The sequence below is a fragment of the Parasteatoda tepidariorum genome, chromosome 4, assembly GCF_982258835.1.
Source record: "Parasteatoda tepidariorum strain Cologne lab strain chromosome 4, Ptep-v5.0, whole genome shotgun sequence".
NCBI classification, from domain to species: Eukaryota; Metazoa; Arthropoda; class Arachnida; order Araneae; family Theridiidae; genus Parasteatoda; species Parasteatoda tepidariorum.
The window spans coordinates 87,471,412-87,490,034 of record NC_141758.1 but is presented as its reverse complement, the minus strand read 5'-3'; the positions used below and the strand labels follow the sequence as shown (position 1 = coordinate 87,490,034).

Here is an 18,623-nt window from a genome sequence, read left to right as displayed (position 1 = left end):
TGTTTTTTGTTATTAATAACTATTTTTAAATGTGTCGCTACAAAGTGAAACTTTATGGCTTTATAGAAAATAATAATAATAAAAAATATACAATAGGTACAATTTTTTAAATCTTTAGTTGCACCATTTTAGTAAAAAAGATTGATGTATTAAATATCAGCATAAAACATTTCAAGGGAGTAAGATTTATGTTTTATTAAATGGAAAAATAATAAAAGAGCATTAGATTTTTGTTACTCTATAAAAAATAAATAAATAAATAAAAATAGTGATATACTATTACAGGCTAAAAGAAAAAGATAGAAAGAAAGATGATAGGCATTCACATTGTTGAAACTGATATTAAAAGAACAACTGTAAAAAAACATATAAATCAATTTTATTTATTGAAAATAAAATTTTACTATACAATGCGTCAAATATATTTTACATTTGTACAAATTGTCAACGTTTATACAAAAACATTACTTATTTACAATTTTCTGTGGTATTTACATATTTGGCAATATTGATCAATATCGAAGCATGCATAAAACATTGTATGGTTTTTTAGCATGCAAGATATTAAACATTTATATTAATTACGTATGTGCTGCCTATATAGTTTAATTTAAAAGTTATGGAATGCAGTTAAAAAACAAAAAAACCATACACTTAATTTAAAAGTTATGGAATGCAGTTAAATAACAAAAAAACCATACAACCATACATGTGTTTCTTCATTAGATTCTGACTATGACATACTTTTTTAGATTTTCCATCAAAAATTAAGGCATTTGAAATTCACATTTACTCGATAGTAGAATTTACACTGTGAATCTGCAGAGCTATTCTCATAAATCCAAATTTATAGGTGAAGACAGAAAAAAATTCTGTTTAATCGATCATGCATGTTGCAGAATTTGCAAATACAAGGTACGAATACATAAAAACTTTTAAGTTATTTAAATTTTATACAACGATGCAAAAAAAATGGAACAAATAATTATAATTCAGTTAAGCCTGTAATTAAGAAATGAAAAAAAAAATTATTATTTTTTGTTCTTTGCAGTGTTCTATCAATTCAGTGATGTATTAAAAAAGTCTTAACATTTTTCTCCTATTTGTTTGTTTGCTTTTTTAAAGACAAAAAGAAACTTATATTTAAGTGAAAGAACCATCTAACGAACCAATAATTGATAAACTCGGTTTTGATTTTTATACCATCTATCATATGTGAGATCTATACTGATCGATCAGATTTTGAATATAAAAATACTTATTAAAGGGCAGCTTTTAAGGAACACCGTTCAAATCAAAACTTATAATTTTTTATTATTAGTATGTAAAAGCCATTAGAATTTTTCTGAAACCTGAGCACAAATTAACAAAAATCTTCTATTTGCATTAGATTTTAAATACCAAATAAGCATATTGGCCAAAATTCAAGTAAGTTTTTACTAATTTGTGACTATTCTGATTGCAAACTCTTTTTATTAGAGACTATTATATTTGAGAAAAGAGTAATTTTTTCCTGCTAGAAGGAAGAAAAATGGGAGAATTTTGAAATTTACTGAAATGTTGCAATTTTTAGCTGAAAATTCATTCTTAAATGTTGTTTGATAAAAATAAAACACAGTGAACTCGGCAGATGTGCCAGTTTGTAATTTGTATGATGAGCAATACTTTTAAATTGTGTGATTACTTTATTAGTATGTACTAGTATGCCTTAATGAAATCACATTACCTTAATGTATTTAGATGATTATTAGTTTAAGTAATCTTTCTATATTATGGTAACATCAGTGGTATAACATCATTATAATTTTAAATAAGATGAATTCACTGAAATATCGTATTAAGACCATGTTAAATAATAAATACGTATTTGTTTGAGGTCATCCTATTATAGTGTTAATGATTCTAACAAAATAAACATATATATAAATAAGTCATGTATTTTGGCACTTCTTGTCTGTAATGTTGTTTTTCCTTCTGTCTGATTCAGAGAGTTAAAACATTACAATGTGTTTAGTTCGAAAAAGAATCGTTACGATTACAGGTTTGTTTTTTCGACGATACCACTATAATTAGATGATGTACAGAAGAGCAAAGTACAGATGAGATGATGTACAGAAGTCATTATGCTATATCAATAGGATGGTATAATAACAACATTTTAATTATGTGTCGTAGTAATAAGACAATGTTAAATGATTAATACGTATTCAATTTGAGGTCGTCCTGTTTCGCTGTTGATAATTGTATAAGAATACATATCAAGTCATGTATTTTGTTTGTGCTGATTTTTTTTAGCCTCTGTTCAGTCCAGGGAGTTAAACAATCACAATGTGCGTTGTCCGAAAAAGATTCAATCAAGATCAAAGACGTGTGACAAGTGTTCGTATTTTCGACGACACCATGGTAATCAGTCGAAGTATAAGAGCAAAGTTACTGCTACTTTCGTATGAAGTAATCTTAATTCATATGAAGATGTCTTCAATGGGATGGCATCACATTTCAATTAGACGGCGTTAAATAATTAATACGTATTTATTTGAGGTCATCCTATTACTCTGTTAATAAGTATATCAGACATATCAAGTCATATATATATCTTAATTCATATGAAGATGTGGTCAATGGGCTGTGGTAAGTATATCAGACATATCAAGTCATATATATATATATATATATATATATATATATATATATATATATATATATATATATATATATATATATATATATATGAAGTCACATATATGAAGTAATCTTAATTCATATGAAGATGTCTTCAATGAGATGGCATCATCACATTTCAATTAGACGCTGTTAAATAATTAATGCGTATTTATTTGAGGTCATCCTATTATTCTGTTGGTAAGTATATCAGACATATCAAGTCATGTATATGAAGTCATATATATCTTAATTCACATGAAGATGTCGTCATCACATTTCAATTAGAGAGTTTTAAATAATTAAAACGTATTTATTTGAGGTCATCCTATTATTCTGTTGGTAAATACATATATCAGACATATATATGAAGTAATCTTAATTCATATGAAGATGTCTTCAATGGGATGGCATCATCACATTTCAATTAGACGGTGTTAAATAATTAATACGACGTATTTATTTGAGGTCATCCTATTACTCTGTTGGCAAATATATCAGACATATCAAGTCATATATCTCGTTTATAATGCAGTTTTTGCCCTCGTTTAGTTCAATCACAATATGCGAAGTCCGAGCAAAAATCGATCAAAGAGCTGTGACGAGTACAGGCTTGTATTTTCGTCGAAGGTGCTCTTCGCACCTTCTCAGTTTTTGTCATTTCTTCCTCAGTGATTTTGACAGAGGTCCCTCCTGATGAACAGATACGATGTTTGTTGACAGAGAAGTCCGAGATTCACGTGTTCTGCGACTGTTCGCGTTATTTGCTATGTCTCTCTCCAGTTTCTTTTGTCTGTAAGAGCGCTTTATTAAATATATAACCTAGAATAGAAAAAAAAAGAGAAATAATTTTCATGTATTTGATTTCAAAATGCCGATGAGAAATTATCTCATTCTGACAAAATATCGCTTTGATGTACAAGGTTATTCATAATTCCCTCCGCTTGTAAACGCCATTTTTTTAAAAATACAACTGGCTACAGTGGTACATGTAACTGCCATCTACCGGCAACTGCTTAAATTAAGACTTGAATACTTTCGGAATAATTTCATATGTTCTTTTTTGCCATATTCGTCTTTGTTTTTTTACTTCGAAACCCCGGAGTTACGCTTCGAAACCCCGGAGGGAATTATGAATAACCCTGTATGGATGGTATTTTCAATAGAAATGTAAGCAATAACAATCTCGAGCTCGGCACCTACTCTTGTTCCGGTTAAAAAGTTTGCAGCTGCTTACTACATGTTATTCTGATGGGCGATGTTTTTAAACGGATAATTTTGTTTTCAATAAAAGAGATAAATTAGATAATTTCTGAGCTCAAATCTGCCGTATTTTATAAGATATTAATGTTAATATGTAATTCTGGGGAGTTGGGAGTGAAAATTTGTTTTAGTTATTTTGTTATTTATTATTGAAAAAAGTGACATGGTTGCTAGATTTTGAATAACTCGCTTTTTTGGCAGTCTTGATTTCGCCTCTTTCCATTTGTTTATTACTGTTTGTTCGTGTTGCAAGCTGTGCACCATCTTACGTTAGTGTTAACGCTTTTAGTATTGTAAACACAAGTATTGTTAGCATTGTAAACATAAGTAACAAGTAATCAAACACATTGTTTGCAAGAATCTCAAAACACAATGATGCCAAATGGCTTTAAAATGCAACTGGAACAGTAACCCGTAAATTTAGGCAGTCCCGAGCTTGCAGCGTTCCCTAGTGTAGAAAACACCATCCATAATTGAGGTGCCAAAATGAATGGGGAACGACAAATACTCGTAGTGACATAATCAGGTTGAGACATAATCTCGTGGAGCCAAAGTTTGATAGGAATATTATCAGCAAAATTTGTCCAAGAGCGAGAACATAATCTTGCGTTAATAAATTATCGCTTTAGCAAAATATCATAGATAGAAAATTAATAGGGGACAACTTATACTCGTATTGATATAAATAGGCCGGGACATAATCTAGTGGTGGTAAAATTAGACAGGGGTATCTCTCAGCAACAAAACCTGTCGAGGAGTGAGGACATAGTCTTGCTTTCACAAAATATCACTTCAATAAAGTAAGTTGGATAAAAAATTAAACGAGGACAACGTATACTCGTGGTGACATAATCAGGCAAGTTACAAACATTCTTTTAAAATCACTTTGTATGGCGGGATGGTAAAGGGCTTTGCGCACTCATTTGGTAAGAAGGCTTCCTGGGTTTATTTCTTGGCTGTCTCTAAGTTCATACTCTTTTTACTTTATGTTGATATTCCTAACAGTTGTATTCATTGATAAGTTGCACAAAGCCTAATGCGAAACTCGCATCCTCAATTAAGTAAAGATAGCAATTTCCTCAATTTGATAAAAGGTTCGCTCAGACATTTTTCAAGAATTGGTATCATCGAAACCTTAAAAGTTGTTTTAAGTACGCAAATTGGCACGGTTTAACCCTTTGACGCAGATGGGACACTAATGTTTCGTTTATATATATTTCTTTTTCTGACGCTCTAATTACAAGCAAAAATATATTTTGATATTTTTTTAATTCATAAAAAATCAGTCTAATAGTAATTTAAGAAGAATCCGCTAAAATATGGAAATTATGTACTAAAATAAAAAAAAAGTAGTTTAAAAAAATCTTTTTCATTAATATTCAAAAATTTATCAATAATTGATTTAGTAAATCAATGAAATTTCAATGATGAAAAAATGTTTCTTTTAGATCTAAATCGGTGCAAATTTAAGAAATTATTGTTTGAAAATGAGCCGTGTTTAGGAGATTTTGCCCTAAATGCAAAAAAAAAAAAAAAAAAAAAAAAAAGGAAGAAAAAAAAGACACTGGTGTTTTATGCTGTATTTCATAACTATAAATTATAAAAATACTAAGTGCAATATTTTTTTTACTTATTTTGACCTTAATCAATACAAAATAATGAGAAAAAAAAGTATGAAAAATATTTTTATTAAAAATTCTGCGTCAAAGGGCTAATGAAATCAGCTAAGGTGTGAATTGAGAATCAATTTAAGTTAAGAATTTCCAGTAAGAGTTAATTAAGAATTTATGACTGAAAATAAGATGTTTGACTTACCTCGTTGTTTAGATAGCAAAATAAGAGAGACACAATGCCCCCCTGAAATGGAAGGGAAAAATTCAGTGTAAGAGAGAAACTAAATAGGATGAGTTATAATGAGAGAAATGGATAATAACTGTTACCTGTAGACCATCTAACGAGTAAAGAGCTATACTGTAAATTAACAATATGTGGCAATCACCTTTGATTGGGTGGTAACTGAGGAAAAGGAAATGCAAACCGAACAGAGGTATGAGAACCATTGTTGCCTTAACCGCTCTTCTGTAATAGAATTAAAAAAAAGTAGGGGGTTTACTTATTTCTGTATATTATTATGTTAGTGAATATTAAACAATATCTCCCTCACAGTGCTTAGAAGGTTTTTAAATTTAAAACAAAATTAATTTTCTGGATCGATTAAAAAAATAGAACAATGCGATTAGGATGGAACGGAAATGGAACAATTCGCATTTTTTTAACAATTCCAAAAAATTACCAATTTATTTCTAGTGGTAATGGATAGTGGATAATTACTACTAAATTATTAATTAATTTATTAATTACACAGGGTGTCTGAAAAATGAGGAAATGGTTAAGTATCTCAAGAAGACACCAGATAAAAAAAGATTCGATTTTGGGGAGATGGGGATATATTCAAGCATTTGTCTGAATTTGAGAAGGCTATACCATTTTGTCCCGCAGTGGACTGATGGTTAGGACACGATTCCCAGCAGATCACCGAAGTTAAGCATCACTGGCTGCGGTCAGTGTGCGGGAGGGTGACCACTTGGATCAGTTTGCGTATGGACCGAGGGAGTGCGGTATTGGTCCTTATTAAACTGTTCTACCGTAAAGTGCTCGACTTCGTGTGCAGGTCGTCGGGCTACCGAAGCGGGGTTGGCATCCCCTCTGCAGAGGATCAAAATTGTGATGGCATGTCTTCGGATCATCCTCAGGGATGTTTCCCAAACCATCGCCAATAGCCCATTTTGCAGCTCTAGTGCGACGTAAATGTACTACAATTACAACTGAATTTGAGAAAAAATATTATTAACGATATTATTAATTATTTTTTGCCAGATACCTTAATAATGATTAAAAAAAAATATTTTTCAATTTTACACGAGTAAAACAAGACCGTAAAATACGGTAAAAAGTACCCGCACTCAGGGTGGAGGAACTTTTTACCGTAAAATTTTAGAAACATAAAATCTGATATACCGTCATTTTTTATAGAAATATTCACAATAAAATTACCGAAATTATATAAATATTATTGTAAAATTTCTGGTAAAAATTTTACGGTAAAAATTGATTTTCGGGACTCAGGGTGCCAATACTTTTCACCATAATTTGATCTGGAATTTTTCGCTGTGAAGTCTGCTTTCTTCATTTGTTTTTATTAAAAAATAAAGTTCATGAATATGAATGGCGTTATTTCCTCATTTTCCCTACGGAGAGTCTGAAATGCTTCTTTCATATTCATCAAATTTGATGAGAAATGAAGAAAGCAGTTAATGAGCTCATTTACTGTCAAATAATTAGGCTCATTATTTTTACGAACCGCTCTCTGGTATGCAGCTTATTGCACAGCGATAGAATTACTTTTAAGTAGATCGGGTGAAAAGGCGATATGCCCAACATTACGGATCTGTTTTCTTTTGTACAAGAAAATGTTTGTCATCTGCCGTTGAAACGCTAGGATAAAGCGTATTACTGAATGCATACCGTTACAGGATAATCATCGGTTATAAAATTATCGGTTATAAATCGAGACTTTGTTGTCAATGTGTTTTCATTACACCCCTTCATTTTAAGGTACATGTCTTTGTATTTTAAAATGAAAGAAGAAAGGGAAAAAAGCAAATGAATTTAAAGTGAAGTAAATATCACAGTAAATCTTAAAATAACTTTTCTATTTGCATGAACTATTTTTTTTAAAAATTTTTTAATTCTATTTGTGCAAAAAATTAAAGTTATCGAAAAAAGCAACAACCGATAAATAATAAATATATAAAAAAATAAATAAATAAAAATAGATTTTTTTTACATTGTATGCAAAGAAGATTCGAAATAGAATTTTTTTTGTTGAAAACTTCGCAAGACTGAGGTTTGACTTAACGATGATTGACTGCGAAGAATATTAAAATAAAAATGTGTGGCTTTTAAATCGCTTCAATGCGTAATACACTTTTTTTTAGTTTGTATTAAATAATTTAGTTAAAAATTACTGCAATGCGATTTCTTTTTATTTTGAAATATCAACGCTTTTTCAATTCCAATTGAAAAGATTTGAGACAATATAATCACATGCCACATCTATAAAATTGCTCAAAAGAGAGTTTTTGATGAAACACACTACGATTTTTACTTAGACAATAAGATGTATTAATATATTATGCTTGCCCTCTTGTGTTAATTCTAGAAACTAGTTAAGTGTCAGAGTAAATAGTAACAGTTTGATAAAAACATGATGACTAGGAAAAAGGAGTGGTTTATTTATTATTATTATATAGAAGAGGAATATTTGAATCTGAATTTAGGTATATACTTCAAATGCGTGATTTGCAGTAAAATTAAAAATAAATAAATAAATAAAAATAAATGTTTAAGGAGAGACAACGGACAAGAAAAGTATAATGAAGTCTAGTGCAGGATATAGTTTTTTTTTATATTTATATTTCATATATTTACACACTATAATTAGGCTTTATTTTATTTAAAACAAAAATTCATTTTACCTAAACTGAGCAGGCTCATCAACTTTACTGGATCGTAGTTTTGTAATTATTATTTGAACAATGTGAACCAAAAACCCAAAATTTACCTAAAATAGAAAATTTTAGAGCATTTTAAATAAAATATGTTGAAATATGGTACCTATTAAAAAGTAGGAAAGGGAAATAATTGGAAGCCTAACAAGCAGTTTTATTCTTAAGAAAAGAGTAAATAAACTTTCCAATGAAATATATTTTGATTTAAAGTTCATTTTATAGATTCTTAATGTCATGCATAATCAAGGAATTAATATAGTCATTTCATTACATGATAGTGGTTCAACCTAATAATTTTCTGACGTTTAATTGCACGATTATTTTTCAACTTAATGCCTATCCTACATTTCATTACATGATATGGGTTCAACCTAATGATTTTCTTTTATTTCATTACATGATTATTCGTCAACTTTATGCCGCTCCTACATTTCATTTCATAATAGTAGTTCAATCTGACGACTTTCCAACGCTTCATTACGCATTAATAGTTCAATTTAGTGCTTTTTAAATTAAGGAACAAACTCTCATGATACTGAAGTTTAATATGTGGATATTAGAATTAAACATTTGAACGATTATTCTGAGAATGAATAAAAAATGGCACACTGAAATACACTTTTTGCAAACATATTCATACAACTTTGGGCGATTTGATCCTGCATTTTAAGATATGGAAATGAGTACTTCAGTAAGACATGATACAACGTGTTGAAAATCATATGAAACATACAATAGCGACTTAACTATAAATAAAAGTTGAAAAATTATTTTAAAATTTCTTCCCATACTTTGGAAATTTATGAAGTTTTACTGTTGAGCACAATGTTTTCGTTTTCTCATTTCAATCTTAGCTATGAAAAAAAGTGAAAAAAAAATAGTGTTTTGTCTCTTTAGACTCCTGATTGAAGTCAAGAATAAAACCTTTTCAGTTATATCTTCTCATTTCTGAATTTTTTTAAGGAGGAAACTTTTTGTTTACAATTTAAAAAAGTCATTAATATAATGACTTTTTAAAATTGTAAACAAAAAGTCGAAAACAACATATTTTAAAAGAAGTTTTTTTTTAAATGATAAAAGAATTAATTTTTATATAGTGCCAACGGCACGCATTTTAAGGGAAATTGCAATTATAAAACAGCTAAAATGATAAATAAGCTTGTTTTTGAAAGCGCTTATAATTTCTTCCTTATAATAGTGAGGTCGTGTTGTATATTTTGTGATATTATTGCTTTTCCCATACAGACTGACTGAATAGAGTATAAAAATACAAGTTTTAAGCCTCTATTTTTTTGAACCTTTTGCTCCAAATTAGTGGCATATATTCTACGAAAAATGCCGGATCTTATGGAAAAAATTTAAAAAATGAATTTTAACTTACATAAGAATTAAAAATAGTTTAAAATCTCCGATCTGTTAAAGTATGCAATGTTTTAGGCAGCAACGATGATGTAGATATATTTTGAAATAAAAGAGATTCAGCGGGTTTTGGCTTTTAAAAAACTGAAATAATTAGTGTACTATAAGGTAGATAACGCATTTTTTCGTTGCATTTCATAATATTATCAGAAAAAAAAATGAGCGTACACAATTTGTTTGAAGCAAACACAAATCGCTGGCAAATCGCTTAAAAAATATGAAGAAAATATGATTTAAAGTTTTCAATAAAAAGATGTTTATTTTTTGGTTGATTATTTATATGGATCATTCGTCATTCCTACCGAAATACCAACAGGTTAACCAACAGTTAAAAATCAATTAGAGTAAAACGAAAAGACATAAGAATGTATCGTGAACTGCGTATTGCTTACGAAACTGGAAAGTTTATTCTCATAAATTTTTAAAATTAGTTATAAAGGTTTGCAACAGGTAGCGCTACAGACTAGAGAAACTATAAAACATTGTCTTTTATGATGATTCCAACTGAATATTTTCAGGGATGTCTGTTTAACCTAAGACACAGTGGCCGATCTATTGGATAGCATTAGCAATAATTTTCTCCCTTAAAAAAATAATATTTTTTATATATTTTTTCTCTGTTTGCATAACTTTACAAAGTCCTAAGAAAAGTATCACTTACTTTTCAGAAAATGTTATGGAATCTAAATTGTTATTATTTGTCTCCAGCAAATCTTGCTCACAGAAATACACTTATATGAATGTTCTACAATGCGTAAAATTTAAAGAGGGCGAAAAAATAAAATGTATTTATTTTTTGTGTGATAATAAAAATAACTAAAAAAATTAGCTTAGTTGAATTAATTGAAAATTTTCACTTTTTTTAATTACATTTATGAGTTTAAAAATCTTTGTCATTATTCTGCAGTCTCACGTCTGTTCTCAGACTACACCATGTTGTAGTTACATAGATAATGACAGGATGGTTGCAAGATAGTGAAAGACTTTGAAAGCATTATCTTACAGTTTTCTACTCAGCAGCGCTACATGTTGGCGAAATTTGTAACTAATTTTGAATTTTTGCTAGAATAAATTCTTTGGTTTCCCAACCAGAATGCAGCTAGCCGTGCATTTTTATCTCTTTCCGTTTTATTTAATTAAACAGTTATTTAATTGATTAATCATTTTTAGATTTTAATTGATTGACTATTTATTCGTTGTGATTTATCGGATTGAAATTAAAATGCATACCACTAAAGCTATCAGCTTCGGAGTCAGTAAAATCCACTCATACTGATCTGTTGGTACAATCCAGCACCTGTAACATAACTGTAAAATAAGTTATTTCTTAAAAAAAAAGAAATCAAATACATGGTAAAAAAATTCCGAATAAAATAACGGTAAAGAGTACCGGCACTCATGGTCCTATTTTTTATTTAAATTTTTTGCTTTTTACTGTAAAATCCATTTTTATCGGAACAGAAAATCTGATATACCGTAATTTTTATAGTAATAATTACCATAAAATCACTGAATCACTCTAATTAAATAGTACTATAAAATTACTATAAATACTATACTATAATACTATAAATATTACTATAAATACTATACTATAATGCTATAAATACTATAGTATAATACTATAAATACTATACTATAATACTATAAATATTACTATAAATATACTGTAATACTATAAATATTACTACAAAAATAATATTTTACTATAAAAAAGGATTTTACAAATGATGCGCCGCAAAAAGTGAAGGTACTTTATACCACAATTTGATCCGGAATTTTTTACAGTGTATCCTTATAAATTAATGCGTTACTCACATTTCATCTGCCTTTAAGTGTCGAACGACAGCCCAAATTATTACAGGAATAATGGGACTTCCTAAATGAGTAAGTAAAAGTAGTAAATTAAATAAAATAATGAAATAGAGTAAAAAGTTTATGAACTAAGTTTTTCAGGAATATTAAACAAGAAAAAATAGCTTGATGACACATAGTAAAAAAGGAGATAATTGTTTAAAATGCTTTATTCATATTATTATTTACTTATTTATTTTTCAGTTTTGTATAAGTTAGTTCATTAACGTCAGAAAAGATGGATTGTCAATAAATTATTATAGCTTGTATCGTGAAGGAGGCGATTTGAACTCTTATTGTCACTAGGCACTGAGCTCTAAATAAATGTGAGCATTCAAGCTACCACGGTAAAATATTGACAAAATATTAAAAATAAAATAATTTCTTTTATCGTATTTCTTTTATCATTTCTTTTATCGTTACCAATTTTTTGGATTTGGGTATTATAAAAGATGAAAATATCTGTCTTTTTGATTTATACGATAAAAGAAATGATTTTAATTTAATATAAATAAGCTAATTACTTGGAATTCTAATGTTTCTAGGAGCATCTATTTAAATACCACTTTTAATGAAATGAATAGAATTAAAAGAATATGTAGTAATATTTATTTATCCAAAAAACAAATTGATAAACTCTTTCAAAATTTGATAAAAAACAATGGATATCCAACTAAAGTAATAAAATTTTATATAAAATCATTGAATTAATCGTATATTTTTGTGGATATATTTACTAAAAATTTTCTTTGTTAATTTATATAATTTTCCCATGCGCAAATCCATTTCGGACCAATCCGTGGCTAAAATTATTTACTAAAAATTTCCTTATTAATTTATACAATTTTTCCATGTGCAAATCCATTTCGGGCAAATCCGTGGCTAAAATTATGTGCAAAACAGGCAATTCATGTTTCTTTTCTCTATTTCATATTTCTTTCTTAAATAAATATTCATTTTCTAAAATTGTTTATAGTCAACTTCTTTAAATTATCCAGCATAATATTACCTTGCGCACATCCATTTCGGGCCCATCCTTGGTAACTAACAAATCAAACGCACTTCAGCAATGCAGTAAGAACAGCACTTTAAAACAAAAATCCTCTTGTTACGCTCAATTTGCGCTTTTGTTTTCATATTTTGCAATCTGGTAACACTTGTTACGAAAATATATTTTTAAATCATTCCTGAAAAATTTCCCGTTCATGTAAGTACATTTGAATTCGCTACTCGTTATTCTGTTTTTTCCTTTTCTTTTATTTTATTTTCTGTTTTTACGTGTTATTTTTACTTAATGTGTTCTATTTTATTTGTTGTAATTTTTGAAATTTTTTTTTTGAGTACTCCTCACACTATTGTATTAATATATTTTGCTTTGGCCATATTGATACAATATCAGATAGCACTCTTTTTTGCGGATATAATCGTGTGGGCTGATGAAAAGATTAAATGTTTTACTTTCCGGATTTTTTAAAAGAATTTCATCCTTTTTTTCCCCTCAGTTGCTTGTTATTTTTTTTTATTATTATTTTTCTTTCCCTCCACTCCTTTTTCCTATGTCTGTAATTTTCCTTTGTTTTATCTTCATTTTGAACTATATATATTAACAAGTTACAATTATTGCGACAGTCATGGAAACTCATTACTGAATTCACATGTGACGATACGTGACGTTATCTCACCATGAGACGTAGATGTGACCTATTTACGTCTCAAAATGGTCACAGTGTGACGAGATTGTGTCATATTTACGTTTTAACAGGATCACCGAAGGACGAAAGTGTGCCATATTCACGTTTCAGCTGGATCACGATGTGTCAAAGATGAGACTTATTCACGTCTCAACAGAGTCACGATGTGGAGAAATTGTGATAATTACGTCTCAATAGTCACTGTGGGACTACGTTGAAACATGAGCATGTCATATTCTTGTCAGACGGCGACAGTAATATGTCTCATTGTGTCTCGTGTTGACGTCTGAATGACGTCAAAATGTGACGTCTCCAAAGGCGGACATAGTAACCTTCGATAATTTACGCATCGGCGTCGCAGAGGTCACATGTGACTTTCCAAATGAGTTTCTGTGATTGTCGCATTTTTGCTGCAATCTGGTAACGGTGCTATCTGGGTAAATGTATCTTAAAACTTAATATACTAAAAAGAGCTGATTATTTTTATTTTATTTAAAAAAAACTAATTATTTTTAAAGAACTGTAGACATAAAAACATAAAAAATACTTAATTTTTAAATTAAATAATTTAAAAAAAAGCTAGATATTCCTTTAAAAGAATGAGAATTTTCTAAAAAATTCGACTATTATTATTATTTTTTTTTGAAAAAAGAAACTGGATAAAAGAACAAAGAACAAAAACTCTAAAAGAACAAAGAAAGGAAAAGGCTAATAAATATGTATTTTTAAGCAACACATTTTTGGGAGGACTAGATATTCTTTTTGAAGATCTGGGAATTCTCAGAAGAACTTGATACTCATAAAAAAATTAGATATTTTTCTGAAAATAACTAAATATTTTTAACAGAACTAGACTAATAAATGGGTATTCTTAAAACTATATAATTTTAGAAGGACTATATATTATCTGAAAATTACATTCTCTCGGAAGAACCAGATAATTTTTAGAAGAACTAAATATTCTTAAAATAATTAGACATTCAAATATTAGTAAATACATACCCCATCCAATAGCGTGGAAAATTAGTGTGCTTTTTTGCTCGGCAAAAGCTGCTGCAATCAGTTTGTGAAGATAGAATCCTTCACAAAACATCCACATATAAGTCGTTAATCTGAAATATTTTGTCACTGTGTAAAATATTTTACATCCAACCTAAAAATGAGAAATTATTTTATCCTATCTTTTTAATTTAGTAACCTAAGAATTTATTAATCATAAAAAAATTGCATCACTAAAATATTTTATTGAAAAAGTATTTTGTTTATGTGAGATTAGTCCTTAAAGTTTTTTTCATTTATATATATATATATATATATATATATATTAAAGAAACAGTATCAATCACGATTTATTAGCCTCAAATGGATTCAATGTTCTAATTTGTATAGTATAGTTATAGTTTAAGAGTTCTTGTGAAAAAATTTAGTTAAAAAATATGCATATTGCTGTCTTAAACAAATATAAGAGTGAAGAAGGAATAAAATCACTATCCAAATCAATCGAATCACTAATGAGGAAAGTGGGATGAAAAAAATAAAATTAATCTGTTTGATTTTCTGATGGAGCAGGGAGATGTTTTTAATATTCAAGTCCGATCTGTTTCATCCGCAAATTGAATAGATTTTTAATGTTTTCGGTCCTACCTATCTCACAAGCTATTTGTTAAGTTTTGATAGCGTTTTTGCTACTTTTTCTTCTTCTCAAATCTTAATTTGAGACCTCCTAATGTGGATGGATCTTTTTACTTCATTTTTGACAATGATTCTAAAAACAAATATGATGAGCTGTCCACCGTATCACTAACGCAAATATTTAACTATAATCAAGTTTAAACAGAGGTTATACTAATATTAGAAAATGAAAAATAAATGCTCTTACCTCGTTCGATTCGAGAATACTGTCATCTGGGCTCTGGAGTGAGTCGACAAGAAAGTAACTTTCGAATACTACCACACATGTGGAGGAAAGTAGAAGGGAGATAAAGAGATTCTTGTGCATGAATATTCGGTACACGCGAAGTTGTCTGAAGTAAGAAAAAAAAAGAATGAAAATAAATAGTTAGAAGCACAAAAATCATCAAAAATTCCTCATAGTCACATACTACAGTCGCATCACCACGTAATGTTATGGTTGGGAAGTGTGGTGCGGAGACCGGTGCTAAATCTGTCTACACTGTAAAATATTTACATTATGTTGGAGACGATTTCGAACACTCACCTAAGCTCTAACTGCTGAGGGTATATATTATTACGTAATTGCTGGCACGTAAATTCTACAATTAAAAATTGCGTTTTTTTTTAATAATTGGAATCACTATATTGTTTACACTGTAAAATATTTCGGATCAAATAAAGGCAGAAAGTACTGGAACCTTGAGTTCAGCATTTATAGAATCCAATTTACGAATCGATTTTTACTGTGCAGTTTTATAACGCAACTTTCCAGTAATATTTATTTATTTACAGTGATTCAGAGATTTTGCCGTAAATATTACTATAAAACTCATTATATAACTCACGGTATATCAGATTTTTGTAGATTAAAAAGTACTTTTACTCTGAGTGCTGGTGCTTTTTACCGTAATTTTATCCGGATTTTTTTACAGTGTATTGGTGAAGAGGGATCACACCAGAGCAGTTGTCTAGAAATCAGACCAAAAGCTGTTGGGAGTTTATAGATATAAACATTTTGAAATTCAGAGCAAAATCGATAAAATTTCACAATAATGAAATTTTTACAATTCAATATTCTATGCTAAGAAGCATTGATACAGCAATTTCATAATGTCTAAAAGCTTTGAAAATATCAAAATAGAATAAACGTTCCTAAACTCTTATATATTTAAAACATATAATATTCATTTCATAAGGTAATTTAAATCAAATAAAATCAAATTGTTTATCTGCTAAGACAGGAATGCATTCGTCTCTTTCTACACTGCCAAAAATTATAGATCAAATTACCGTAAAACGAACCCGCACTCAGGAGGCCGGAGCTTTTTACAGTAAAGTTTTACGGAACAAAAATCTAATATACCGCAATTTTTATGTACAGTAATATTTACTATAAAATCTCTGAATCACATCAATTAAATAAATATTAATGGATGAATATATAAATTTAAGGATACTGCACTCTGGGTTCCAGTACTTTCCACTGCAATTTGAGTTAGTTTTCTTACAGCGGGGAAACAACTCCTAAACTTCATATCTAGAGGAACTAGTTTTAGATGATTTTAGTCCTCCTTTGTTCCTATTGACCTCAGTAATGATAAGTCAAAGTATGAATACATTTCTATTCTTTCTCATCAAAATACTAATTTGCGACCCCTATTGTGCGTAGTTCTTTGAGTTTCCTTTCTGAACTTATTTCTAAAATAAGTATCAATGGTGGTAAATACAGAACACCCTGTTGACGAAAAAATAACAATGTTTTGCAAGTGTTACTTCTTGTAGCCTCTTTATGAATGTAAAAAGAAAAAAAAAGAAAAAAACCTGATGCAAATTATTCATTCACAAAAATTAGAATAATTTCGACAAAAATAACAAAATTCTATTTTTTAAAACTGTTGAAAAAAGTACTCACCGGTAGTAAAAGAATATTCCTAAAGCAGGCAACAAAAGTACTATAGATATTCCAAAAGTAATAACATGAGTTTTCAATAATATTTTAATGTCCTAAAATGAATAAAAAAAAGGTGTTGATTTTGGCAATATTGTTTTCAATACGAGCAAGGAAATGATTCTCACAGATGCAAATTACAAAGTATTTTTTTTTTGTAACTTGTTATCAGTCTATTTTATAAATTTTCTTATTTACATGAAATGTATACATAATATGATTATAGTAATAAATAAAAATTTCATTTTATTAATTAATCTTAAATAAGCCCACGCGGAGACAGAAAATCTGGTAAAATTACCGTATTGTATGGTAAAAACATTTCTGGTAAAGAAAACGCAATTCTGGTTGATATTTGAATAGATGGTATTCAAACCATTAATTTGGTAATTTTTTCGTTTATATGCTAACGATTTACCGAAAATTCTGGTTTTTAAAATTATAGTTCTTATTACCTCACATCTAGTAGAACAAATCTGAAAAGTTCCATGTAAAGTTAACCATCTAGTCTAGATATTATGTTGTTTATGGTGTATATACACCAGAAACAAATTTATAACTAGACTAAATATAGCACAAGGACTGCAAATTTCACTTCAGGCATAAAACTTAATTTAAGATCATTAATGATAAAACAATGAAAAATATTCATTATTCTAATTAAGTATTTTAAATATAGTCTTTCATAGATAATAATGAGCATAATAATGAGCATAATGAGCCTTAAACTATCTTTATAAAGATGGGGTTTCGCTAAAAAAAGGTGGATTATTTAGGGCTCCGTACCCAAAAAAATTGGTTCATGATAAAATTACCAAATTTTACCACATTTACCAAATTTTATCACATATATTATAAAAAAGATATTGTATTGTCAGTTTTACCAAAAACATAATCAAAACATCTCGGTAAAAATTACCGAGATTTTGGTGTTTCCATAGAGCCAGAAGCACGGTAAAATATTCCATATTCTGGTACCATCTTGACGATACTTTTTAACTCAGTGCCTATTTTTAAAGCATAAGCTCGAAATAAAACAACTTTTATTTTTTCAAAGACAGATGTTCTTCAAAGGTGTTCTCGAGAACTATTGGGGTTTCTCTAGCACTTTGAAGAGTGCCTCCAGTCATTACAAAAACAAGAAGTTCAAGCGGAATGAAATTGGAGAATAATTCTTAGCGATAACAAATAGCGTAAAAAAAAAGAAAAATAGTGTAGCGTTGTCTCTACATTAGAAAATCAATTATCCATAAAAGAATTTTCTTTTAGCCGTTTCAAACGATTTTTTGTAAAATTTTTTGTAAGACTCAGAATCTATTTAAAGTCTACAAAGTATATGATTAAATACAAGTTTTGCATTTCTGAAAATTATCATGTTTTAAAAAAGTAAACCATAAAATTATAGTAATACTTAAAACTTGTGGCAACGCTTTTATTTTCTTAAAAATTATATTGAATACGTAGAATTGAATATTTATTTTACACAAAAATGAACATTACGATTTTATTTGTAAGTAAATTAGCTTGTTAAAATTTCTTATG

The 18,623-nt window shown here is 28.7% G+C and overlaps 1 protein-coding gene across 1 annotated transcript in view; it reads right to left on the bottom strand.

Moving 5' to 3' along the window:
* Positions 1–370: 370 nt before the first annotated feature.
* LOC107439434 (calcitonin receptor) overlaps positions 371–18,623 on the bottom strand; it is a 62,235-nt gene continuing 43,982 nt past the window's right edge. The window contains exons 6-14 of the mRNA XM_087161547.1: positions 17,046–17,137; positions 15,339–15,483; positions 14,462–14,612; positions 11,733–11,793; positions 11,145–11,211; positions 8,463–8,548; positions 5,865–6,003; positions 5,740–5,781; positions 371–3,483 (exon numbers count right to left, since the gene is read on the bottom strand). Of these exons, the coding sequence (XP_087017673.1) occupies positions 3,319–3,483; positions 5,740–5,781; positions 5,865–6,003; positions 8,463–8,548; positions 11,145–11,211; positions 11,733–11,793; positions 14,462–14,612; positions 15,339–15,483; positions 17,046–17,137 (948 nt within the window). The 3' untranslated portion in view covers positions 371–3,318. The remainder of the gene's footprint in view (positions 3,484–5,739; positions 5,782–5,864; positions 6,004–8,462; positions 8,549–11,144; positions 11,212–11,732; positions 11,794–14,461; positions 14,613–15,338; positions 15,484–17,045; positions 17,138–18,623) is intronic.